Source organism: Leuresthes tenuis, unplaced genomic scaffold (genome assembly GCF_036924035.1).
Source record: "Leuresthes tenuis unplaced genomic scaffold, fLeuTen1.0.hap1 SCAF_12, whole genome shotgun sequence".
Lineage (NCBI taxonomy): Eukaryota > Metazoa > Chordata > Actinopteri > Atheriniformes > Atherinopsidae > Leuresthes > Leuresthes tenuis.
Window position 1 is genome coordinate 4,807,476 of NW_027325366.1, and position 27,491 is coordinate 4,834,966.

Below are 27,491 nucleotides of genomic sequence, written 5' to 3' on the forward strand. Positions count from 1 at the left end.
CTGCTGCGTCATGCTGCAGCTGTGGGCAAATGTGTTCAAAAATTGCTGCACAAGGCTACTGAACACAGAGTAGACTACTAAGTTGCATTAAATGAGTGGGCCTGTACACTTATACATTCATAACTAAGCATGGTTATCATGTGGGATGTGGGACCTGTGCCATGTGTATCGCATGCTCATGCACACACACACACATACGCACTTTTTCTTTGCTCTTCCTCTTTCCCTGTCCCGGTTCAGCACTATTACTTGTTAAGTTTTGTAACAAAAATGAATAAATAAGCAGTTTATGGGCATCAAGGGGAGCTTTACATTCATAAAGCTTCGCTTGGCAAAGCAAATTTGTTTAGCATAAACGGTATTCAGATTACAATTCTGCTGCCATAACGCTGGACAGGACAAGGGGAAATTTTTTTTAAATTATTTTTTGCTTTAAGGTGTAAATCATGTAACAAAATAAGATTACAGCTGGCTGAGCAAGCGTCTCATGTACAAAGACCGAAGCTCATCGAAGCAGCCAGCCTGGATTTGTCTTGGGTACCTTGCTGCATGTCATCCTCTCTCTCAGCCCACATTTCCATTCAAGCAACCTTCAAATAAAGGCCCCTATTACTGAAATAAATCCAGGGTAATGTGGTTATTCTTTTTTTTTTGTTAAACCATTTATTTTTGTAGCTTTTCTTCAGATTTTTGTCAGCAATAGACCCCATATTTTCCTGTCTTCTTTAGAATGAGTGACACCTTTTCCCACTATTAGATAATTCAGATAACCTTCCTTAACATAACGTTTGACGTGGTAAAGAGTCATAAAAAAGTGTTATCTAATTCAAAGTGTTTCCTTAATTACTATACAGCTTGTCAACATGGATAGCGGCAGAGGACAAAATAAAACTTTAATGAATAAAAATAATTAACTTGAAATAAATAATGATGATAATAATTAAATAAATAATAACTTCAACTTAAAACAGAAAGTAATAATTATATACTTATCTATGCACTTTTGGACCTTTAGCTTTTTAAGATTATAGTAAATATAATTGTAATTTTCTAAATAAATAAATGCTAGTTATGTTCTCATTTCATGTATGTTACTTTCACTGTACGACTACAACTTTTCCCTTTCCAGTAATGTTTTACAAGCTCTGCATGTGTTAAGATAAAGACAAGTAAATCTCCCACCTCTCCCACGAAACAATTTCTGGTAAAGGCTGGTGGACACTAAAACAAGCTGGGCATACAACTCAAACCTTTGTAGCCATTTCTAACTGTCATGTTTTGATCTCAAAGAATCTGTTACTGTTGATAACTTCCAGTAACAGATGACTGGATATTTAAGTCCAGTGAGTTTTTTTAATTTAATATGCACTGTGCTTCTTGACTCCTGTTATCTTTTACTTGTTCTGTTGATGGTCATCCCAAAGAATTTCAAATTTACAAATTTAATCAGTTATCATTTTACTCTTTGCCTTTCTTACGGTATAAGAATATTCAGATAATCTTCCTTATCAGGACCTTTGACATGTGGTAAAGAGTTATGAAAACCGTTATCTCATTAAAGCTTTTCCTTAATGACTACACAGCTAGTAAACAGAGATATCTGTGGAATTTAAGAGCTGATGCTGTGAATCAAGCACTGCCAAGAAAGAAAAAAATTAGAATAAATAAAAATCAAACAAAACAAAAGTCATTATTGTGCCGCTAAGTAAATCAACCAGCGTGAATGAGTTTGTCATGATTTTAAGGAGCAACCATTTAATTTTAATGTGGTTAATTATTTATTATTTAAACATTTTATGCTGCTGCACTCATTTGGTACTTGATGCCTTGAAAACAGTTTTTGATTAAAAGTTCTATAATTAATATAATTTTAGTAGAAATTGTATTTTTCATTTGTGTGACATACTTCATTTACATACTTCAGTTGATCTTGAAATGATGAGGAAAAATACAGCTGCAGGGAGACAAGTGTAAACACAATTGTAAAAGGTTTTTTTTCCCTTCGGGTAAAACTGACACAGCACATTCCAAGTTCTTCAGATCTAAGTATAAGATAGAGATGCAGTTGTAACTTTCATGAGGCCAGAGTGTTTATAATCATACCACACAGCTGCAGTAAAACTGTTTAACCTCCAATAAACAGATGTGATATTGATCTTTTTTGCGTAACAGTTTTATGAGAGCTGAACATCATCGCTTTAAAAAGCTTCGCAGCCAGTGGAAAACATCAGTGCATGCTTTTACATGCCACAATGAAGAAACTGTTGTGGACTGTGTGTCTGCACATTCTGTGTCTGTACAGTGGTGGTTGGAGCGGGGTGAATGGACAGGAGGACTTTATGCTTCTTGAAGGTCCTCTGACAGAGCAGTTGGTCAAACACTCTGATAGGGGGGGAAATGATGCCTTTGACTGCAGTCGTCCCATACCTGCTGGTTCTAAACTGTACTTTGAGCATCTCCAGAGTATCGGGGTGACTCACTTCAAAGTTCCTCTATCATGGGCTCAACTCCTCCCCGTAGGACACCCCAGCCAGCCACAGCAAGCTGTGGTCAAATGTTATCAGATCCTGCTGCAGCAGCTGCTGGATGTGGGCCTTCAGCCTCTAGTCATCCTTCATGGATCGACAGTTCCACAATCTCTGAGATCAAGGTTTGGAGGCTGGGAGAGCCAGGGGCTGTTAGAAGCCTTTCAGCAGTATGCTGAGTTTGCCTTCCAGGAATTTGGAGGACTGGCACACTCATGGGTGACACTGAGTGACTTGGATGAAGTTTGGCATGATGGGCAGGCAGCTAATGCTCCCACTCCTCTGCAAAATATCCTTAAGCTCAACAGGAACATTCATCAGATATACCATCAACACTTTCCAGGAAAAGGTGAGCTAAATCAAGTAATTGATCATCTGATGTTGTCATGAAGCATTTGTTTGTACTTTTAAACTGTTGGATAGAACCTGTATTGTTATTATCAGGTATCTAAAGTATTGTTTGAATATTAAGCTGTTAAATATATTGCCTTTATGTGAGATTTTTAATATCTCCTTAAAAATTAAATTCATGGCAAATTGATAGTGAAATCCTTCACCATTATGTGTATCGCACAGACTACACATATATGTCATCATTGCCTTTTTCAATAATGAATCCATGTGATATTAGTATGGTAATATTGCATATATTGAACTGCACAGGTAAACCCATACTAATATTTTTTTCAAAGCAGTCAGGTTTGATATTAGATTATAAGCACATTTCTGAAATGATGTCATGTAAAAGTATCTGTCATTCCTTTGTATTTCCAGGGAGACGTCTATCACTGGGGCTGAAAGCAACAGATGCTGCAACACTTTCCCACATTAAAGCTTCAACAAGTGTAAGCATCAGCTGCTACTTTCATTATTTATGTTTAGATGCCAGTGAAATCTGTTATGTCTAACATGAGAAAAACAATTCTGAAAGCAATGGCTCAATATAGAAATACTGGGTTATTTGCTTTCGACAGTGTATTCAAGAGCAAATTTGCCAAATCTGTTCCTAATCTACACAAAGAAAGTTAAACATTTTGGCAGATGTGAATTAAGAGGTGATTAACTTTTACATTGATCCAAATCTGGTTCTGGATACAGGATTTTTGTGTAGAAGTATGTTGTCAGATTGTTCTTTTCGTCTAAGTTATTTTATTTTAAAGCCAGAATAAAGCAGAGATAAAAATCCATTTTGAGAAAAAAACCATATTTCATGAAAATATATTTTTAACCACCTTGCCAAACAACTGGAGAGTACAGTAGAAATGAGCATTGTTCTCTGCTTTGTCACACCATGAAGGCAAGTTCACATGGACCCAAACTGACAAACCTCAGATCAGCTCAAGTTCACCGCACTTATGGGACAAACAGGGTAGAAATTAAACAGAATTACTCAGATGTGAAATCATGAATACATTGAGAATGTTGAATATTTAGGTCACATTCTAGCTATGGACTAAGTTTCCAAAGTCTTTACACTGTACAACTTTGACTCTCATGATGTGGCCATCTCCTACCAACAATGTGGTTGAACTGTTGGCAACTTAAGGATGCCACAAGAGGAGGAAGTGTGTCAGTCTGGCTGCGTTCAACTATAGCAGTAGTTAATCCGTTTATTCCAATTGCGTTTGGTGAAGTTTGTAAAACTACCAGGTCAAACATAAGGCATGTCATTGTGGTGATCACCCAGTATTCAATGACTGTAGTTATTCCTCTAACTTTGGTTCATGGTTCCTGTTTGATTAGGTTTGTTTAACTCTAACCTTTCCTTTGCCGTGAAATTCATCCATGATGTGTTACTCACACACAGTTTGTGTAACACCAGTTGGTACATACATACAACTGTGGTGTGACACTGACATGGACTTTCATTTCATTTCACAGAGCATAGATCTGATTCTCTGAGTTGGGGTGTAGTTCCCCAACATCTGCAGTGCTGCATTTAAACTTTGCTCTTTACTAACTTAATCAAGTTCCCCATCATCTCCACATTCCTCAGTGATGAACAGCACAAGTTCAGCAACCAGGAACATATAACTCTGTGATGAAAGCAGAACAGTTAGCTAGCTTGTTGTTAGATCCACCATCAGAGGACATTGTTGGCTACTCTGAGGTTCGTCCAATGGAGCAGTCTTATGTTTAGTTTTAAGTTTTAAGGCCAGAGTAAACTTAGGCTTGCCTTTATGCTCAGTCCGCTACATCATGGAGAACTACTTACAGACCCACCTAAAAACACCAAACAGAATAATAAATTCAGCTCAGCAATTCAAAACAAAATAGTCATCAGTCTTTTAACATGTTTTCAAAAACTTATCCAAAATATATGTTAGACATTTCTGAATGAGCTTTCCTCTGACGTTTAAAGCTATACAGTGACTCTTTTAGTAGAAGCAAAAATCTACAAATAATCTACAGTGTTGGTAAAAGAAAGGAATACTGAAATAGCTTGATAGGATTGTATTTGCTCTACTTATTGAAAACAGGATGCCCCTAACAAATAAAAAGAAAAGAAAGAGTCTGATAACATTCTGTATTGTATCTGTTGTTCTGAACAGTTGGACTTCTTGTCAGTGCACATTGAATACAACTGTGCCTCATCAAACTTGGCACAGGAGCTGAGGAGCTTACAGGTACTGTAAATATTTCAGTTATTATGATTATTAATTGTAACATTCAACTTTATGTTTCACACGCCCACCACACTGCAGTCACATGCATATTATGTTTTATTGTAGATATCCACTGGGAACTTGCCTGTCCTGATCTACAAGATGAATGTTCATGATTGTTCTCACAGTAATCACCAGGTTCTTGGAGATTTACTCCATGGTGAGTGCCATTTCACATTTCTTTACTCTCTGATATAACTTTCCTTACATGATAGTTTTAGTTTGTAATGAATACCAAGAAAACAAGGAACACAGAAACTGGAAGTGCTGCTACTTCTAGTTACAGCACTAAGCAAAAGTCTTGAGCCACACCTCAGTACTTTATAATTTGCTTCCAAGCAGCCACACTTTATTTATCTGTGCAGCTCAAGTCAGCTTTATTTATTTAAAGCTTTTCAAGTATTTTAAGAGCAACCAAGATGTAATGAAATAAATAAAAACAGAACAAAAACATAGAGTTAAAGATTAAACTATTGTCAACATTCTTGAAAATATTCTACAAATAGTAGATAACAAGGATATAACAAGCAGACCAACACTTTGGGGGCAAAGAGCTCTTGTGGGTTCTGCAATAAAGACTTTGTATGTGATAAGACCCAACAACTCTCCAGGCTTTCTAAAGATCTTTCAAAGTTTTTCTTTGGACGCTTGCTGCTTTGTTATTTTCAGTCCAGTAAAGTATCTGAACATTTTCAGAGGAATGTGTTCTTTGGTTTATGAAGCCAGTTAACATTCAAGAATTAAAAAAGAATACGCCTAAACCATGGGTTGAACCAGTGTTGTATTTTAACATTTTAGGCAGTTTCTTTCTAGCAGCTTTTTGCAAAAACAAGTCATTTCTTCCCATTCCTTTGGCAGCATAAAAGAAAATCCTGAAAATAACAGTTTGACGGTGATAACAAAGTATTTGTGTTCCAAGTGATTCCCAAAGAACTGTTAGCAAAATCTGGCATATCTCAGCGAGGTCCTAAAAATCTGAGGAAACTAAACAAATCGAGGATGTAAGCAGCAGGCCTAAAATCAAACGATCTATAGCAAATTAAACTAATCTGAGAGGGATAAATAAGGAATAAGAATTAATCCAGTGAAGACCTGACATGGGACCTGAGAGACACATCTGGCTCTCCAGTTGATCCATTGACTGTTCACTGAAAACTCATCTGAAATGGTGTACATGGAGGGATGGCGAACGTATGCCAAAAGACATAAGAACTGGACTGAAAATCATTGGCAATAGCTCTTACAGAGTGATGAATCTTTCCCATAACCTAGCCTTTCCCATAACCTGAATAGTCTCCAGGTGCTATTCCTGAAGACTATCAGAAAATACTTTTTTTTCTTAATGATAAATGTGGCTCTCGTGGTATAATAACCACCAAATATTGTCCACAGCTGAAACTCTTGATTATGTCCATGACACTAATTAGAATTATTATAACATATAAAGAAAACAAGAGGTAGCCGAACTTATGATTGTCAATTAAGTTGAGGACTGCAATATTGCAAATTATACAGTATGATACGGACAAAAAATAAGATTTTTGGAAATGTTGAAGGTGAAAAGAATATATTATTCTTGTACTGGCCAGTAAAGTTTCACAAAGAAACTCTGGTGCAAGATAGACAACAGCCTTTGGACTTGCTTGGTACAGTTTGTCCTAAAATAAAAACATATTATTCAGACAGATGAAGTATGTGAAAGACTTTTTGAATATGACGGTTTAGGTGAAAATTAAAGTGGATATCTTGCAGGCTTATGCTTTAAATAAGTATTGGCATTGTATTTTGTATGTAGATATTTCCACATATCATTCTGCAGCAATAAAATACTGAATCTGTCTTGAACATTTAGTCCTTAAGGACAACGGCTTGAATATCATGGGATGTGACATGAAGGACGTGTTAGGCAAGCTGGATGTGCAGGATGCTCCAGCCAGGTAAGATTGAATGTCACTATGTCATATATAAGTATATATATGTGTATGTATGTATGAATATAAACATCAATATATTCATGCTTATAGCCTTTTTTAATCCATCTATGTTCACTGTTGTGTTTTTCAAAAGTTCGGGTATTCCAGATTTCAAAAGGATGACAGGCTTAAGCAATAGCTATCAGAAGATCGGGCAGAAGTTTGAGGCCCAAACCACAGAAGAACGAGACCTTGTCCTTGCTGAATCATTCCCTTCTGACTTCCAGTGGGCTACCTCTACAGAGTCTTTCAAGGTTGAAGGCGGCTGGTTAGAGGGCGGGAAAGGAGAGACCATTTGGGATCGCTTTGGTCATGATGGCCTAGCCTTTGAAAATCAGACAGCTGACCTAGCTTGTGATAGTTACAATAAGGTGGTATATGATCTTTACCTCCTGCGAGGTCTGCAAGTCAAAACTTACCAGTTTTCCATCTCCTGGGCCCGTATTTTCCCCACAGGCCACAGAGGAAGCCAATTAGAGCAAGGGGCTCTCTACTATGACAAACTGATCAATGCTCTCATTGAATATGGTATACAACCTGTTGCTACTCTCTACCACTGGGATCTGCCCCAGGCCCTCCAGAACAGTGGTGGATGGACCAACCCTGCAATTGTTGAAGCTTTCAAGGACTATGCAGACTTCTGCTTCTCCAGGTTTGGAGACAGGGTCAAGACCTGGAACACATTCAGTAGCCCCTGGGTTGTGAGCCATGCTGGGTATGGCACTGGGGAGCACCCCCCTGGAGTAAAGGATTACGCAGTTGCTTCCTTTCAGGTGAAAGTCATGTTATCATCGGCTAATAATTAAACAGTGTTTAATTGTTGCCCCGGGGCATTTAACTTATCATTTGTTTATACCTTTTCAGGTCACTCACAATATACTCAAGTCCCATGCAGAGGCTTGGCATGTCTACAATGACAAGTACAGGAACACACAGGGAGGAAAAGTGGGCATTGCATTAAACTCTGACTGGGCTGAGCCCATGAACAAATCCAGACCTGAAGATGTGGCCGCTGCAGATCGCTACCTACAGTTAATGCTAGGGTGGTTTGCTCATCCTATATTTGTAAATGGAGATTATCCTGCTTCACTTAAAACTCAGATTGAGAAGAAAAAAAATGAGTGTCCCAGTTCTGTGCCAGCAGTACTTCCAGCTTTTACTGCTGAGGAGAGCAAGCGGATACAAGGAACTGCTGACTTTTTTGGTTTAAATCATTATACTTCCCGTTTAGTTAACAGCAGTAAAGGTGGGTGCAACCCTGGTCCTGTGGAAGTGGGAGACTTCCAGGCCCATGTGGACCCCACCTGGCCTTCTACAGCCTCTGACTGGATTTATTCGGTGCCTTGGGGCCTTCGTTCTCTTCTAAAGTACATTTCAACAGAATACTTGAATACTACAAAAGTGCCTATCTACATAACTGGGAATGGGATGCCAACAGAGTACAGTGGGGACAGCCTCAACGACACCAGCAGAGTGGAATACATGAGGGGTTACATCAGTGAAACCCTGCAAGGTCAGTGTTTGTTATTTCTTTGATAAGAGACCACAGACTGGAAAGAATTCACAATTTGATGCATTCTTTTATGAATCCATTCTCTAGCCATAACCATGGATGGAGTGGATGTGCAGCGATTCACGGTGCAGTCACTCATGGATGGATTTGAAGGAAACCAAGGCTACAGTCAAAGATTTGGTCTTCACCACGTTAACTTCGAAGATCCAGGCAGACCGAGAACCCCAAAGCAATCTGCATACTTCTTCTCTCAGGTTATCAAGCAAAATGGTTTTGGATCAAGCAAACACAATGGTCTTAAAGGCTTAGAAATACCATTTACTCGCCGTTCCATCACTCTGCCACCCTCAGAGGTTCCATCTAAATCAAAGGTCGTCTGGGAAAAATTCTCTCGTCAGTCAAAATTTGACACACAAATGTATCACTATGGTACTTTTCCACAAGACTTCAGCTGGGGAGTTTCATCTTCGGCTTACCAGATTGAAGGTGGCTGGAATGCTGATGGAAAGGGACCCAGTGTCTGGGATACATTCACTCAGACAACTGATATAGTTTTAGATAGTGCTAATGGAAATGTAGCTTGTGACAGTTACAACAGACTCGAGGAAGACTTCTACATGCTGCGAGCGCTGAGAGTAAAGTCATACAGATTCTCTTTGTCTTGGTCCAGGATCTTTCCTGATGGTCGGCGTACCTCCCTGAACCAGAAAGGTGTTGACTATTATAACAAACTTATTGATGGCCTCTTGGCACATAATATCACCCCCATGGTGACACTTTATCACTGGGACCTTCCTCAAGCTTTGCAAGACCTTGGTGGCTGGGACAATGTACAGATGATTGACATCTTTAATGACTTTTGTGATTTCTGTTTTGCCACATTTGGCAACAGAGTAAAATTCTGGATTACTTTCAATCAGCCACATACAATTGCATGGTTAGGATATGGACTTGGACAGATCCCGCCAAATGTTATGGATCCAGGAACTGCGCCTTACAAAGTTGCACACAACCTAATTAAAGCTCACGCCACGGCCTACCATACTTATGATGACAAGTATCGCAGCTCCCAAAGTGGTCTAGTATCCATTGCTCTCAATGCTGACTGGGCTGAACCTAAAGATGTCAATGTTCCCCGTGACATTGTGGCTGCCGACCGTGCGCTGCAGTTCCAACTGGGTTGGTTTGCACACCCTATTTTCAAGAACGGCGACTACCCTGATGCAATGAAATGGCAAGTTCGCCAAAAATGTGAACTTCAAGGTCAGTCAGACTCAAGACTCCCATCCTTCACTGAAGAGGAAAAGAACTTCATCAAGGGAACTGCTGACGTGTTCTGTCTCAATCACCACACCACAAAGATAGTTAGTCATATTACAGGCCCGCTTTCTCCCGAGTCCTATCAACATGACTGGGACTTTTTAGAAGAGGAGCTGATTGAATTACCTACTACAACTCTTGCAAAACAGAGAGCAGTATCGTGGGGAATGAGAAGACTCCTCAACTGGATCAAGGAGGAATATGGAGATCCAGACATTTACATCACTGAGAATGGGGCGGCTGTAATGTATGATACAGACAGAGTATTTCATTACAAGACCTATATTGATGAGGCTTTAAAAGGTACACTGATATAAACAGATTTGAGATATTACATTTTCAAGTTCACAGTTCACTGTGAGATTCACTTGTGATTGTTTTTCGCCTTGACCACTTATTTGTGTTTGTGTATTTAATAACAGCTTATGAACTTGATGGAGTGAGGCTGAAAGGCTACATAGCGACATCTCTAATGGATTCTTTTGAGTGGTTATATGGCTACAGATCTGGGTTTGGGTTTGGGCTGCACCAAGTGGATTTCAACAACCCAAATCGGCCAAGAACGCCCAGGTATTCGGCTCATGTCTACCACCAAATCATGAAGGATAATGGCTTCCCTGAAACATATGATGAGAAGATGATTTATGGACAGTTTCCGAAGGATTTCATTTGGAGTAGTGCAACAGCATCATATCAGGTAAGTGTTCGGTTGATACGTCTTCATTAAGCTATCAGAGAATTGTACAAATGCACTGTTTTCATTTACATTTTTTAGGTTGAAGGAGCATGGAGAGCAGATGGCAAAGGTCTCAATATCTGGGATCAGTTCTCCCACACGCCTAATAAGCTGTTAAATCATGACACTGGAGACATTGCCTGTGACAGTTATAATAAATTAGAAGAGGATATTGCTATATTGAAGCAGCTCAAGGTGTCCCATTACCGTTTCTCCATATCCTGGGCGAGGGTACTTCCTGATGGTACCACTAGTCACATTAATGAGGCTGGACTCAACTACTATAACAGATTGGTGGATGCACTGGTTGCTGTAAACATCCAGCCTCAAGTAAGTCTTTTTTTTTTTTAGTTTCTCAAATAATATCTAAAATGGGAAGTCTGTAAATTATGTAAACTTTTTATTTCCATTTAATTTTTGTCAGGTTACTCTGTACCACTGGGACCTTCCACAAGCTCTTCAAGAAACTGGGGGCTGGCTCAATGAGACTATTGTGGCCAGATTCAGGGATTATGCTGACGTAATCTTTGGCAGTCTTGGCGACAGAGTAAAACTTTGGATCACCTTTAACGAACCATACATTATAACGGTGCTAGGTCATGTGAGTGGAGCCCATGCCCCAGGTAGGACACTGTCAAGGAAATGAAAATTGTGGCGAGGATAAGGATTTACATTTGTTTCAGTTTGGGGTGTTTACAACCAAAATGTAAATATAGATTTTTGTCAATGTGATTTCTGAGCCCAATCGGATAATAACATACAACTAAAAAAGATAATTCACTCTGTATGATTGCAGGAGATTCATCACGGCCTGACCTTCATCCCTACATTGTCGGTCACAACATTATGAAATCTCACGCTGAGGCCTATCATGTGTACAATGACAAGTATCGAGCCAAACAGAATGGAATGATCTCCATCACTGTCAACTCTGACTGGGCAGAACCCAGAAACCCCAATAAGCAGGAGGATGTAGATGCTGCGCGACGTGTTGTGCAGGTATGCCAAATCCTCATACGTTTTGCACGAAACATGTTGCACTATTTTCACTGACGGCTGCTGTGTCTCTCTCTGTGTGCAGTGGTATCTCGGCTGGTTTGCCCATCCAATATTTATTGGAGATTACAATGAAATGTTTAAGAGAATCATTCGAGAGCGCAGTCTTGCTGCTGGTTTACCAAAGTCCAGGTATTAACATTAAAACTTAAAAGGAGAATATTATGAGTCACATAAGAGATTCAATGGAAACATATAGACACAGTAGTAAGTAAACTTATGATTGTCTGTATTCCTCTTGATGATCTCTGTGCAGATACTTTTTAAGTTTGCACAAATGGTTTCTGCTGCTTTGCATTTCCATTTCCATAAGTCCATTGTTTCTTAATTTGCACTTTAAACACTGCAGGCTTCCTGAGTTTACACCTGAGGAGATCAAGCGAATTAATGGGACCTATGATTATTTTGGACTCAATCATTACTGCTCTGTTCTGGCATTCAATGTGGACCATGGAAACAATCAACATCTTGAAGCAGACAAGTAAGCAAATGTCATCTTTTGTGATTCTTTTTTAAAAATTCTATTCGAAGGTCAGAGAACTAGCCCAGTAAAGTTAGAAACTATATATTCATGCTATTCTTTGAAAAAAATCCTTCTTTGTGTTATGAAATATTTGAGTTTAAAATCTCCACTTTTTCACTGTCACAGGGGTGCCGGGGTAATTTCAGATCGCACCTGGTTGGAAACGGGCTCTTCGTGGCTGAGAATGACACCTTTTGGCCTTCGCAGATTACTGAGATTCATTAAAGAGGAGTTTGGAAATCCCCCAATCATCATCACTGAGAATGGTGTCTCAGAACGGGGGCCTGTTGATCTGAATGATCCTCACAGAATTTACTACTATAAACACTATATCAACCAGGTGTTGAAAGGTATTAAAGCAATTTCATCAACAATAATAAAGCATTTAAGAGCAGGATATTCAAGAAAACATCAAGTAAATATAAAGTTTAACATTTTTTGTCAATTCTTCACTTTCTAAAAAAAATCAAACCAAGAAACAAAAAAAACAATAATTGATTCAGTGTATTTTCATTTCTAAAAGAGTTATTTTGTTTTTCCAGCTTACTTGCTAGATGGTGTGGACATCCGTGGCTACACAGCTTGGTCACTGATGGACAACCTGGAGTGGGCTGTTGGCTATTCAGAGAGATTTGGCCTTTTTTATGTCAATCATTCTGACCCCAATCTGCCTCGAGTGGCCAAGAATTCTGTGTCCTTCTACAACAGCATCATCAGCTGCAACGGATTCCCTGACCCTGCTTTAGGACCCCATGACTGCTTGAACCCCGATCCTGAAGGTAAACTTATTCAATGTGGCTCACATACTTGTTTTGACTCAAGAACTGCTTGAGAGGTTGAAAAATCTGACAACGAGTGCATCTGAAGCTCATTAATTAATAAGTTTTGTTGTATGTTGATGTTAATACAACTTAATTGCACTAATAAGGTCAAGAACTTGAAAGCCGACTTGACTACTTTGAGTCTTGTGGTTATTGTGAGATTGATATGCAACCTCCCTTACAATAAACTGACTATTGGAAGTAGAAGAGTGTTAACAAGTGAGTCATAGAGGAACATGTTCGTACACAAGGCCCAGCAAGCAGTTTCCTCTTGTCTCCAGAGTTTGTGTTAAGCTAAGTTATCTGTCATCTGCTGAAGCCATCTACGTTCTAAGAAAAGTGCAATATTGCTATAAAAGCTTTGCAAGGAAGCAAATACCGTTTTTATTCACAAACTGTTCAAAATACAGTGTGAAATAAGTCATTTGGATGTTAAAAGCCTTACCACAATCAATAAGACCGCTATGGCGCATGTCTCTGCGTTTTCTTTCTGCAGCAACAAGCGCAGCAACAAGCGCAGCAACAAGCGCAGCAACAAGTGCAGCAACGAGCACACCGGTCACAGACAACGCTGTGAAGTTCCTGGGTATGAAGCTCTCTATCAGTGACGCAGAGACTGGGCTTACCACCACATTTGCTCTGTTGATTGCTGCAGTGTTTGGAGTAATATGTTTATCCGTTTGGTTCTTTGCAAGGAAAAAAAGTTCTAAGAGAAATAAGGATGTTGACGTGGTAAATATGGAGAGGAAATTGTAACTGAAAATGCATTGTGGTTTCCTCAAGATAAATAGATGAACATTTAACTGCATTCTCCAAAAGTCTAAATTTAACCTTTTGCAGATTTGTTTGTCATTCCTTTTAAAGGGATTTTATTTTTTCATTTACTCATTTTTGTTGTAATGGTGGAGTTATGACAACTTCTCATGAGTAGTTGTGTCTCAGTTAACAGAGGTCAGAGCTCCCAAAGTTTGGAGAATCACGGATGAATTCTGGCAGAGGAGCCATGCTATTGTTTCCATCTAAAACTTCACAAATGCTTTCTATTTTTCAAGTCTTTCCAAAAATAATTCCCAACAGTGAGTGATCTAGTCTAGTCTGACATCTCCTGATGTACTTAACTCATCAGTAGCAGGATACACCAGGCATGAAATATTTTGATTTGGTCCAGATTGAGGAAAATGTTTTCTTTTCTGTGTAGCTGATAGATCATCTCCCTGATTCTACATACTGTGAATGCTCTAAATGCTGTCTATGGCAGGAAATACACTACTACTACTACTCAAAAGTACTTCACACAACCACATTATAAAAACAAAACAAAACAAAACATCTGGAATATACCTTTAACTAGAACTGTATGTTAAAGATGTCTCGGAATTTAAAAGCAAAAAAAAAGCTTTTTAGTTAAGCCCTGTATTCAGTCACATTTACCTGTTATTGCAATGATACAAAACAACATTATGTTAATTTATTCTTGTGTCTGTTCAATGCATCATTTCACTTGCAACCAAATTTCTGCATCTTCTCTCCATGAGGATTCACAGTTTATGACAGATGTCAGGTATGAACCGTGAAATATTATATGTTTAAGTATTGTATTAGCTTCACTTGCAGGACAACGAAAACAAAGACATTGTACCACACAATGTAGCCGACAGGCTTTGACTTGCAAAAGTATGAAACCTTGTGGATGTGTCCTCAGACAGTCTTGTTTATTTATTGTACAGCTAATAAATGCAAATGCCTGCAGGGGGTAAAAATTGATCTCTCCACAAGTATGATTACAAACCACATTCCTTATGTAGAAATGATGATTAGAAAACCAGCACTGTAATGAATAATGTTAAAGCACTGTGAGATGACTTTTGTGAATTATTTGTATGTTTAAATTAAATTTTTTAAAAAAAGTCCTTTTCTCAGTGTCTCATCAATTAAATGCTTTTACTTTTCCCAAATATGAATTCTGTAACCGACAATGGCCATTAACTAAGTGAATCCTGTCAGAACAGCCACCATTATGAACAGCTCAGCAACTGACCACAGCATCTGATGTCATAAATCCAAGAGAAATAATTGGCAACTTAAGTCATACATCATAGTTAATTCAGCAATGTCTGATTATGGTTAACCACAGCTTGCTGGGGGGAGGACTTTCATTTGCTGAACTAACTGTAGTGGCACTTATATTTGATTCAAGAACATATGAAGTGTGTCTAAAACCAGGAAGTGATGAGATGTCGAGGTAGTTTTGCAGCAAGGTGCATCACCTGCTCATTGGTCATAGTGCCTGACTGAAACATAGCCTGGTGTTGGGCAACATGTTTGAGGCAAGATGAATAAATTGGAGTCAATGTATTGCCTAAATGCAATGACCACCTGAAAGGGGAAATGAAACACTTTTATTCAGTAGCTTTTATTCAAAGAATAGGGTTTGCTTTCATATCGTTTGACTTTTACAAAGTTAAAATCATCATATCATTTTATATCATTTTCATGCTCTAAAATGGCATGTAGCTTGTTAGTAAACCTGTGTAAAACTGTGACATCCTCCAATCAAAATGAGCGACTTTGTAACCAAAGAACAAAGCAAAAGTTGTTCATTCGATATTTGTTTAGGGTTATAATTATTCAGATTTGATTTAGATTTGAAGATCGTTTGTCAACTAATGTTGAAAAAATGTCATTAAATCAGCACTGAATAAGGATTACATTTTGACAGTTAAAATGTTAGTATTTGATCCATTCTTTCTCAATATGCTGTGCCCAGTCTACAACTATTTCAACAGAAGAGAACTGCATGAGGCCATTTAAGAATTATCATTTAAAGAAGTGGTGGTTAGCACCGTCGCCTAACAGCGAGAGCGTTCCAGGCTCGATCTCCACCTGACGCCTTTCTGTGTGGAGTCTGCATGTTCTCCCCGTGTATGTGTGGGTTCTCTCCAGGTACTCCGACTTCCTCCCACCATCCAAAAACATGCACGTTAGGTGCATTGGTGTCTCTAAAATTGTCCTTCTGCGTGAGTGTGAGCATGTTTGGTTGTTTGTCTTGTTTGTCTCTGTGTGGCCCTGTGATGGACTGAAGACCACCCGACCGATGGATTAAATGGGTACAGAAAATGGATGGATGGATATCTGAACGAATGAAAGGGGTACCAAAAACAAAAATCTTCCAACTTCCCCATAAGCATAAGTACACAGTAAACCGGAAAGTTTTTTTTTTAAATGAAAGGGTATAAAATAGGGTATAAAATACATTTCTAATCCAATATTGAGCTAGTTTGTACCTTTCAATTTTAATTAAAAAAACAAACATATTACATAACAGGTATACACCTTGCATTATGTGATATATACATATGATGATGCTCAATATGATGAAAGTATTGGACATGCCCGTATATTGGATAAGTAAAAGTATATGTACATATAAACATGCAGCATCCTCTCTGTGATCATATATGTGAGCTGTATTCTAACAGGAGATATCGCAGTCATTGCGAACATCATCAGTTCAACTTATCCATCTATCATCTGCCGCTTATCCGGGGGTCGGGTCGCGGGGGCAGCAGCTTGAGCAGAGAAACCCAGACGTCCCTGTCAACTTATATTGAAATCAAATAATTACTTTTATGAGTGGTTTGAGTAGTTGAAGGTCTGAATGTTGATTTTACTGGTGTCCAGCCTAAAAGATTATTTTTCATCCTCACAAATTTGATCAGTTATGATTTTTTTTTTTTTATGTAACAGTTAAAACTTTCCTACAGACATTAGAATGAGAGAGAACATTACCTTTACCCGGCATTAGATAATTCAGATTATCTTCCTTATCAGGACCTTTGACATGTGGTAAAGAGTTATGAAAACCGTTATCTCATTAAAGCATTTCCTTAATGACTACACAGCTTGAAAACAGAGATATCTGTAGAATTTAAGAGCTGATGCTGTGAATCAAGCACTGCCAAGAAAGAAAACAATTAGAATTTAAAAAAAAAATTAAAAAAGAAGTTATTATTGTGCCGATAAGTAAACCAGTAAACCTGCTTTAAGGAGCAAGCATTTCATTTTAATATGGTTAATTCTTTCTTTTCTGCTTTAAGGTGGAAATCTTTCTGCAAAACAGGATTTATAGAGAGATGCTCTATAGCTCAATTGGCTGTGCAGATCATTTTAGCCGTTCCTAACATTCATACGTTGATCTCAAAGAATCTGGTATCGTTGATCCATAAGTATTGACTGGAAATTTAAGTCCTGACAAGTGTCAAGGAAGAGAAACATTTCAGCAGACTTAATTTGCTATCATATGATAAAATATAGATCTTATTGGGTTTTTCTTCTTTACTGTATCATGCTTAACATGATTAGAATTCATGTCCATCCATCCATTTTCTATACCTGCTTAATCCGTCAGTCGGGTCGCGGGGGGGCTGGAGCCTATCCCAGCAGTCATCGGGCGAGAGGCGGGGTAGACCCCGGACAGGTCACCAGTCCATCACAGGGCCACACAGAGACAAACGAGATAAACAACCGCACTCGTTCACACTCACTTCTAAGGACAATTTAGAGACACTAATTAACCTAACATGCATGTTTTTGGACGGTGGGAGGAAGCTGGAGAACCCGGAGAGAACCCACACATACACGGGGAGAACATGCAAACTCCCCACAGAAAGGCCCCAGGCGGGAGTTGAACATGGAACGCTCTTGCTGTGAGGCGACGGTGCTGACCTAAAATTCATGTCTAGGAAGAGAAACATTTCAGCAGACTTTGGACCCCTCTAGTGGAAATGCGACAGATCCGCAGATTAAATAATATTTTCCGTCCTTGAAAATGTCTCTGACCATTTAAAATATTATAAATCTAATTATTGATCCTATCTTTTCCAAACTACTTTGTACCTTTAAATTCCAGTGGTGTCATATACAAAAAAAAATTATAAATTGATTTCAAAACACAAGAGAAATATAATTTGTTATAAGTTATATGACATGCACCATATAACTTAATTGTATGATATATTATAGATATTTTTCTTTGTATTTTTCTTCTTTACTCTATCATGATGATTAGAATTATTAGACAAGTCCAGGCATTGGATTTGTGTGAGATGTCTTTTAATAGGAGGTATTTACCTGCTTTTGCCTGCATTTGTTTTACATCTTGAGATGCAGTCATATTGAACTTAATAAATTCAACTCAAATTTCAATCAAATAATTGCTTTCATGTTTGCCAATGTTTTGAGTAGTTGAGTGTCACAGATGTTCAGATTTTTACTGGTGTACCCCTAAGGATTCTTTTCCATCTGCACTAATTTAATGCAGTTATAATTTTACTCCTTCACACAGACATGAGAGCACATTATATTTTCCAGTATTAGATAATGATGATAATCCTTATCATGACCTTTGACATGTGTTAAAGAGTTATGAAAACCCTTATCTCAATCAAAGCATTTCCTTCACTGCGTCACAGCTAGTAAACATGAATTGCTGCAGGGGACAAATGCAAACTTTCCAAAAAATGTCATAACAAGTCAAAGTAAGTCTATTTATTTATCTAGCCACTGTGGGTCCATCAGTTACATAAAAAAATATTCTGAGAGAACTTTTGTCTACTATTTACATGTTTCCAATGAGCTGAAACAAATACATTTAAAAATATAAAAAAACTGAAATAAGATAAAAGCTGTAAGTCATTATCTTTCCTCCAGATAAACTGATCAGCATAAATTAGTATGGCTTGATGTTATGGTACAACTATATAATTATTTGAGTATGGAGATATTATATTAAATTTAACTGTTTTTGCTTTGAAATAATTAAAAATAAGAGACGGAATGAGGAGCAAGAAACAAAACTGAAATAAGACAAGACTACTTGATCAAAGTAAAAGTAATAAAGACAAAACATGAGAGTAACTAAAAAATAAACAACTAGAATGATTCAAACTAAAGAAACCTGATAACGGACCGATAACTAAAGACAAACAAACTGAGCTAAAACAAAGTAACAAAGAACAAGAACAGAGAGCAACCAAGAGGGAATTATGACCAAAAAGACAAATCAAGATTAGAGAAAAACAAACAGCAAGAAATCCTAATAACAACAAATTACTAAATAACACAAAACACATAAAACCTAAAAGATTAAACCGAAGTAAAGAAATCCAAGAAATCTTTTACTTGTTATTCCCTCATACCCAGGTGTACGTTTCTCTTAATGTTTAGCCTTTATCCAGTTCAACAGTTCTGCATTCAGGTCGACTGAGTGATGCTCTCTCAACATTTTATGCTGCTGCACTCATTTGGTACTTGATGCCTTGAAGACAGTTTTTTATTAAAAGTTCTGTAATTAAAATTATTTTAGTAGAAATTGTATTTTTCATTTGTGTGACATACTTCATTTACATACTTCTTGGAATGTGCAGTGTCAGTATTTCCCTTCGGGTAAAACTGACACAGCACATTCCAAGTTCTTCAGATCTAAGTATAAGATAGAGATGCAGTTGTAACTTTCATGAGGCCAGAGTGTTTATAATCATACCACACAGCTGCAGTAAAACTGTTTAACCTCCAATAAACAGATGTGATATTGATCTTTTTTGCGTAACAGTTTTATGAGAGCTGAACATCATCGCTTTAAAAAGCTTCGCAGCCAGTGGAAAACATCAGTGCATGCTTTTACATGCCACAATGAAGAAACTGTTGTGGACTGTGTGTCTGCACATTCTGTGTCTGTACAGTGGTGGTTGGAGCGGGGTGAATGGACAGGAGGACTTTATGCTTCTTGAAGGTCCTCTGACAGAGCAGTTGGTTAAACACTCTGATAGGGGGGGAAATGATGCCTTTGACTGCAGTCATCCCATACCTGCTGGTTCTAAACTGTACTTTGAGCATCTCCAGAGTATCGGGGTGACTCACTTCAAAGTTCCTCTATCATGGGCTCAACTCCTTCCCGTAGGCCACCCCAGCCAGCCACAGCAAGCTGTGGTCAAATGTTATCAGATCCTGCTGCAGCAGCTGCTGGATGTGGGCCTTCAGCCTCTAGTCATCCTTCATGGATCGACAGTTCCACAATCTCTGAGATCAAGGTTTGGAGGCTGGGAGAGCCAGGGGCTGTTAGAAGCCTTTCAGCAGTATGCTGAGTTTGCCTTCCAGGAATTTGGAGGACTGGCACACTCATGGGTGACACTGAGTGACTTGGATGAAGTTTGGCATGATGGGCAGGCAGCTAATGCTCCCACTCCTCTGCAAAATATCCTTAAGCTCAACAGGAACATTCATCAGATCTACCATCAACACTTTCCAGGAAAAGGTGAGCTAAATCAAGTAATTGATCATCTGATGTTGTCATGAAGCATTTGTTTGTACTTTTAAACTGTTGGATAGAACCTGTATTGTTATTATCAGGTATCTAAAGCATTGTTTGAATTTTAAGCTGTTAAATATATTGCCTTTATGTGAGATTTTTAATATCTCCTTTAAAATTAAATTCATAGCAAATTGATAGTGAAATCCTTCACCATTATGTGTATCGCACAGACTACACATATATGTCATCATTGCCTTTTTCAATAATGAATCCATGTGATATTAGTATGGTAATATTGCATATATTGAACTGCACAGGTAAACCCATACTAATATTTTTTCAAAGCAGTCAGGTTTGATATTAGATTATAAGCACATTTCTGAAATGATGTCATGTAAAAGTATCTGTCATTCCTTTGTATTTCCAGGGAGACGTCTATCACTGGGGCTGAAAGCAACAGATGCTGCAACACTTTCCCACATTAAAGCTTCAACAAGTGTAAGCATCAGCTGCTACTTTCATTATTTATGTTTAGATGCCAGTGAAATCTGTTATGTCTAACATGAGAAAAACAATTCTGAAAGCAATGGCTCAATATAGAAATACTGGGTTATTTGCTTTCGACAGTGTATTCAAGAGCAAATTTGCCAAATCTGTTCCTAATCTACACCAAGAAAGTTAAACATTTTGGTAGATGTGAAATAAGAGGTGATTAACTTTTAGTAGAAGCAAAAATCTAAAGATAATCTACAGTGTTGGTAAAAGAAAGGAATACTGAAATAGCTTGATAGGATTGTATTTGCTCTACTTATTGAAAACAGGATGCCCCTAACAAACAAAAAGAAAAGAAAGAGTCTGATAACATTCTGTATTGTATCTGTTGTTCTGAACAGTTGGACTTCTTGTCAGTGCACATTGAATACAACTGTGCCTCATCAAACTTGGCACAGGAGTTGAGGAGCTTACAGGTACTGTAAATATTTCAGTTATTATGATTATTAATTGTAACATTCAACTTTATGTTTCACACGCCCACCACACTGCAGTCACATGCATATTATGTTATATTGCAGACATCCACTGGGAACTTGCCTGTCCTGATCTACAAGATGAATGTTCATGATTGTTCTCATAGTAATCACCAGGTTCTTGGAGATTTACTCCATGGTGAGTGCCATTTCACATTTCTTTACTCTCTGATATAACTTTCCTTACATGATAGTTTTCATTAGTAATGAATACCAAGAAAACAAGGAACACAGATACTGGAAGTGCTGCTACTTCTAGTGACAGCATAACCCAGACCTGAACATTATTAAAGCATTGCGACATCATCTTTACTGAGGATTTAACAAAAGGCTGCCAAAATGCAAAGAGAAGGTTTGAAATGTTCTTCAAGACGGCTGGGGAGCTATTCCTGAAGACTTTAGATTAAAGAAAATTTTTGTTTCCTTAATGGTAAATGTGGCTCTCGTGGTATAATAACCACCAAATATTGTCCACAGCTAAAACTCTTAATTATGTCCATGACATTAATTAGAATCATTATAACAAAAAATTATAATAAAAAAGAAATATCCAAACATTATGATTGTCAATTAAGTTGTGAACTGCAATATTGCAAATTATACAGTATGATACGGACAAAAAATAAAATTTTTGGAAATGGTGAAGGTGAACAGAGTAAATTTTTCTTGTACTGGCCAGTAAAGTTTATAGACAACAGCCTTTGGACTTGTTTGGTACTAAAAAGATATTATTCAAACAGATATTAGAGCTGAAGTGTGAGAAAGACTTTTTGAATATGATGTTTTAGGTGAAGATTAAAGTGGATGTCTTTCAGGCTTATGCTTTAAATAAAACATAGTATTGGCATTATATTTTGTATGTAGATATTTCCAGATATCATTCTGCAGAAATTAAATACTGAATCTGTTTTGAACATTTAGTCCTTAAGGACAACGGCTTGAATATCATGGGATGTGACATGAAGGACGTGTTAAGCAAGCTGGATGTGCAGGATGCTCCAGCCAGGTAAGATTCACCTCACTATGTCATATATCAAAATATATATATGTATGTATGACTAGAAACATTAATATATTCGTGTTTATAGCATTTTTTAATCTATCTATCTATGTTCACTGTTGTGTTTTTCAAAAGTTCGGGTATAGCAGATTTCAAAAGGATGACAGGCTTCAGCAATAGTTATCAGAAGATCAGGCAGATGTTTGAGGCCCAAACCACAGAAGAACGAGACCTTGTCCTTGCTGAATCATTCCCTTCTGACTTCCAGTGGGCTACCTCTACAGAGTCTTTCAAGGTTGAAGGCGGCTGGTTAGAGGGCGGGAAAGGAGAGACCATTTGGGATCGCTTTGGTCATGATGGCCTAGCCTTTGAAAATCAGACAGCTGATCTAGCTTGTGATAGTTATAATAAGGTGGTATATGATCTTTACCTCCTGCGAGGTCTGCAAGTCAAAACTTACCAGTTTTCCATCTCCAGGGCCCGTATTTTCCCCACAGGCCACAGAGGAAGCCAATCAGAGAAAGGGGCTCTCTACTATGACAAACTAATCAATGCTCTCATTGAATATGGTATACAACCTGTTGCTACTCTCTACCACTGGGATCTGCCCCAGGCCCTCCAGAACAGTGGTGGATGGACCAACCCTGCAATTGTTGAAGCTTTCAAGGACTATGCAGACTTCTGCTTCTCCAGGTTTGGGGAAAGGGTCAAGACCTGGAACACGTTCAGTAGCCCCTGGGTTGTGAGCCATGCTGGGTATGGCACTGGGGAGCACCCCCCTGGAGTAAAGGATCATGCAGTTGCTTCCTATCAGGTGAAAGTCATGTTATCATCGGCTAATAATTAAACAGTGTTTAATTGTTGCTCCGGGTCATTTAACTTATCTTATATTTGTTTATACCTTTTCAGGTCACTCACAATATACTCAAGTCCCATGCAGAGGCTTGGCATGTCTACAATGACAAGTACAGGAACACACAGGGAGGAAAAGTGGGCATTGCATTAAACTCTGACTGGGCTGAGCCCATGAACAAATCCAGACCTGAAGATGTGGCCGCTGCAGATCGCTACCTGCAGTTTATGCTAGGGTGGTTTGCTCATCCTATATTTGTAAATGGAGATTATCCTGCTTCACTTAAAACTCAGATTGAGAAGAAAAAAAACGAGTGTCCCAGCTCTGTGCCAGCAATACTTCCAGCTTTTACTGCTGAGGAGAGCAAGCGGATACAAGGAACTGCTGACTTTTTTGGTTTAAACCATTATACTTCCCGTTTAGTTAACAGCAGTAAAGGTGGGTGCAACCCTGGTCCTATGGAAGTGGGAGACTTCCAGGCCCATGTGGACCCCACCTGGCCTTCTACAGCCTCTGACTGGATTTATTCGGTGCCTTGGGGCCTTCGTTCTCTTCTAAAGTACATTTCAACAGAATACTTGAATACTACAAAAGTGCCTATCTACATAACTGGGAATGGGATGCCAACAGAGTACAGTGGGGACAGCCTCAACGACACCAGCAGAGTGGAATACATGAGGGGTTACATCAGTGAAACCCTGCAAGGTCAGTGTTTGTTATTTCTTTGATAAGAGACCACAGACTGGAAAGAATTCACAATTTGATGCATTCTTTTATGAATCCATTCTCTAGCCATAACCATGGATGGAGTGGATGTGCGGCGATTCACGGTGCAGTCACTCATGGATGGATTTGAAGGAAAACAAGGCTACAGTCAAAGATTTGGTCTTCACCACGTTAACTTCCAAAATGGAGGCAGATCGAGAACCCCAAAGCAATCTGCATACTTCTTCTCTCAGGTTATCAAGCAAAATGGTTTTGGATCAAGCAAATACAATGGTCTTAGAGGCTTAGAAATACCATTTACTCGCCGTTCCATCACTCTGCCACCCTCAGAGGTTCCATCTAAATCAAAGGTCATCTGGGAAAAATTCTCTCGTCAGTCGAAATTTGACACACAAATGTACCACTATGGTACTTTTCCACAAGACTTCAGCTGGGGAGTTTCATCTTCGGCTTACCAGATTGAAGGTGGCTGGAATGCTGATGGAAAGGGACCCAGTGTCTGGGATACATTCACTCAGAAACCCGGCAATACTCCTGATAATGCTACTGGAAATGTAGCTTGTGACAGTTACAACAGACTCGAGGAAGACTTCTACATGCTGCGAGCGCTGAGAGTAAAGTCATACAGATTCTCTTTGTCTTGGTCCAGGATCTTTCCTGATGGTCGGCGTACCTCCCTGAACCAGAAAGGTGTTGACTATTATAACAAACTTATTGATGGCCTCTTGGCACATAATATCACCCCCATGGTGACACTTTATCACTGGGACCTTCCTCAAGCTTTGCAAGACCTTGGTGGCTGGGACAATGTACAGATGATTGACATCTTTAATGACTTTTGTGATTTCTGTTTTGCCACATTTGGCAACAGAGTAAAATTCTGGATTACTTTCAATCAGCCACATACAATTGCATGGTTAGGCTATGGACTTGGACAGATCCCGCCAAATGTTATGGATCCAGGAACTGCGCCTTACAAAGTTGCACACAACCTAATTAAAGCTCACGCCACGGCCTACCATACTTATGATGACAAGTATCGCAGCTCCCAAAGTGGTCTAGTATCCATTGCTCTCAATGCTGACTGGGCTGAACCTAAAGATGTCAATGTTCCCCGTGACATTGTGGCTGCCGACCGTGCGCTGCAGTTCCAACTGGGTTGGTTTGCACACCCTATTTTCAAGAACGGCGACTACCCTGATGCAATGAAATGGCAAGTTCGCCAAAAATGTGAACTTCAAGGTCAGTCAGACTCAAGACTCCCATCCTTCACTGAAGAGGAAAAGAACTTCATCAAGGGAACTGCTGACGTGTTCTGTCTCAATCACCACACCACAAAGACAGTTAGTCATATTACAGGCCCGCTTTCTCCCGAGTCCTATCAACATGACTGGGACTTTTTAGAAGAGGAGCTGATTGAATTACCTACTACATCCGTCCCAAACCAGAGAGCTGTATCATGGGGCATGAGAAGACTTCTCAACTGGATCAAGGAGGAATATGGAGATCCAGACATTTACATCACTGAGAATGGAGCGGCTGTAATGTATGACGCCGAAAGAGTATTTCATTACAAGACCTATATTGATGAGGCTTTAAAAGGTACACTGGTATAACTAGATTTGGGATATTACATTCTCAAGTTCACAGTTCACAGTTCACTGTGAGGTTCACTTGTGATTGTTTTTCGCCTTGACCACTTATTTGTGTTTGTGTATTTAATAACAGCTTATGAACTTGATGGAGTGAGGTTGAAAGGCTACATAGCGACATCTCTAATGGATTCTTTTGAGTGGTTATATGGCTACAGATCTGGGTTTGGGTTTGGGCTGCACCAAGTGGATTTCAACAACCCAAATCGGCCAAGAACGCCCAGGTATTCGGCTCATGTCTACCACCAAATCATGAAGGATAATGGCTTCCCTGAAACATATGATGAGAAGATGATTTATGGACAGTTTCCAAAGGATTTCATTTGGAGTAGTGCAACAGCATCATATCAGGTAAGTGTTCGGTTGATACGTCTTCATTAAGCTATCAGAGAATTATACAAATGCATTGTTTTCATTTACATTTTTTAGGTTGAAGGAGCATGGAGAGCAGATGGCAAAGGTCTCAATATCTGGGATCAGTTCTCCCACACGATGGCAAAGGTCTCAATATCTGGGATCAGTTCTCCCACACGCCTAATAAGCTGTTAAATCATGACACTGGAGACATTGCCTGTGACAGTTATAATAAATTAGAAGAGGATATTGCTATATTGAAGCAGCTCAAGGTGTCCCATTACCGTTTCTCCATATCCTGGGCGAGGGTACTTCCTGATGGTACCACTAGTCACATTAATGAGGCTGGACTCAACTACTATAACAGATTGGTGGATGCACTGGTTGCTGTAAACATCCAGCCTCAAGTAAGTTTTTTTTTTTTTTTTTTTTAGTTTCTCAAATAATATCTAAAATGGGAAGTCTGTAAATTATGTAAACTTTTTATTTCTATTTAATTTTTGTCAGGTTACTCTGTACCACTGGGACCTTCCACAAGCTCTTCAAGAAACTGGGGGCTGGCTCAATGAGACTATTGTGGCTAGATTCAGGGATTATGCTGATGTAATCTTTGGCAGTCTTGGCGACAGAGTAAAACTTTGGATCACCTTTAATGAACCATACATAATGGCAGTGCTAGGTTATGTGACTGCAGTCCATGCCCCAGGTAGGAGACTGTCAAGGAAATCAAAATTGTGGCCAGGATAAGGATTTAAATTTGTTTCAGTGAGGAGTGTTTACAACCAAAATGTAAATATATTTTTTTGCCAGTGTGATTTCTGGGCCCAATCGGATAATAACATACAACTAAAAAAAATCATTCACTGTATGATTCCAGGAGATTCCTCACGGCCTGACCTTCATGCCTATATTGTTGGACACAACATTATCAAATCTCACGCTGAGGCCTATCATGTGTACAATGACAAGTATCGAGCCAAACAGAATGGAATGATCTCCATCACTGTCAACTCTGACTGGGCAGAACCCAGAAACCCCAATAAGCAGGAGGATATTGATGCTGCACGACATGTTCTGCGGGTATTTCTAATCCTCATACGTTTTGCACGAAACATGTTGCACTATTTTCTTTAATGGCTGCTGTGTCTCTCTCTATGTGCAGTGGTATCTCGGCTGGTTTGCCCATCCAATATTTAAAGGAGATTACGATGAAATGTTTAAGAGAATCATTCGAGAGCGCAGTCTTGCTGGTGGTTTACCAAAGTCCAGGTATTAACATTAAAACATAAAAGGAGAATATTGTGAGTCACATAAGAGATTCAATGGAAACATATAGACACAGTAGTAAGTAAACTTATGATTGTCTGTATTCCTCTTGATGATCTCTGTGCAGATACATTTTAATTTTGCACATGGTTTATGCTGCTTTGCATTTA

The 27,491-nt window shown here is 38.8% G+C and overlaps 2 protein-coding genes across 2 annotated transcripts in view; both read left to right on the forward strand.

Annotated features, from left to right (window-relative positions):
• Positions 1-2,252: 2,252 nt before the first annotated feature.
• LOC140319885 (lactase/phlorizin hydrolase-like) lies at positions 2,253-13,889 on the forward strand. The gene is made up of 17 exons (XM_072397660.1): positions 2,253-2,874; positions 3,300-3,370; positions 5,078-5,152; positions 5,258-5,351; positions 7,044-7,128; positions 7,259-7,937; positions 8,029-8,677; positions 8,765-10,300; positions 10,420-10,694; positions 10,773-11,063; positions 11,158-11,356; positions 11,530-11,732; positions 11,815-11,921; positions 12,139-12,270; positions 12,439-12,662; positions 12,855-13,091; positions 13,666-13,889. Exons 1-17 carry the CDS (start codon positions 2,253-2,255, stop codon positions 13,887-13,889), a joined length of 5,703 nt encoding a protein of 1,900 aa, XP_072253761.1.
• Positions 13,890-19,823: 5,934 nt separating this feature from the next.
• The window catches only part of LOC140319886 (lactase/phlorizin hydrolase-like), a 38,054-nt gene continuing 30,386 nt past the window's right edge, over positions 19,824-27,491 (forward strand). Inside the window, exons 1-14 of the mRNA XM_072397661.1 lie at positions 19,824-20,445; positions 20,870-20,940; positions 21,336-21,410; positions 21,516-21,609; positions 22,392-22,476; positions 22,606-23,284; positions 23,380-24,028; positions 24,116-25,651; positions 25,778-26,052; positions 26,131-26,161; positions 26,203-26,462; positions 26,563-26,761; positions 26,933-27,135; positions 27,218-27,324. Coding sequence (XP_072253762.1) covers positions 19,824-20,445; positions 20,870-20,940; positions 21,336-21,410; positions 21,516-21,609; positions 22,392-22,476; positions 22,606-23,284; positions 23,380-24,028; positions 24,116-25,651; positions 25,778-26,052; positions 26,131-26,161; positions 26,203-26,462; positions 26,563-26,761; positions 26,933-27,135; positions 27,218-27,324 — 4,886 coding nt within the window. The remainder of the gene's footprint in view (positions 20,446-20,869; positions 20,941-21,335; positions 21,411-21,515; positions 21,610-22,391; positions 22,477-22,605; positions 23,285-23,379; positions 24,029-24,115; positions 25,652-25,777; positions 26,053-26,130; positions 26,162-26,202; positions 26,463-26,562; positions 26,762-26,932; positions 27,136-27,217; positions 27,325-27,491) is intronic.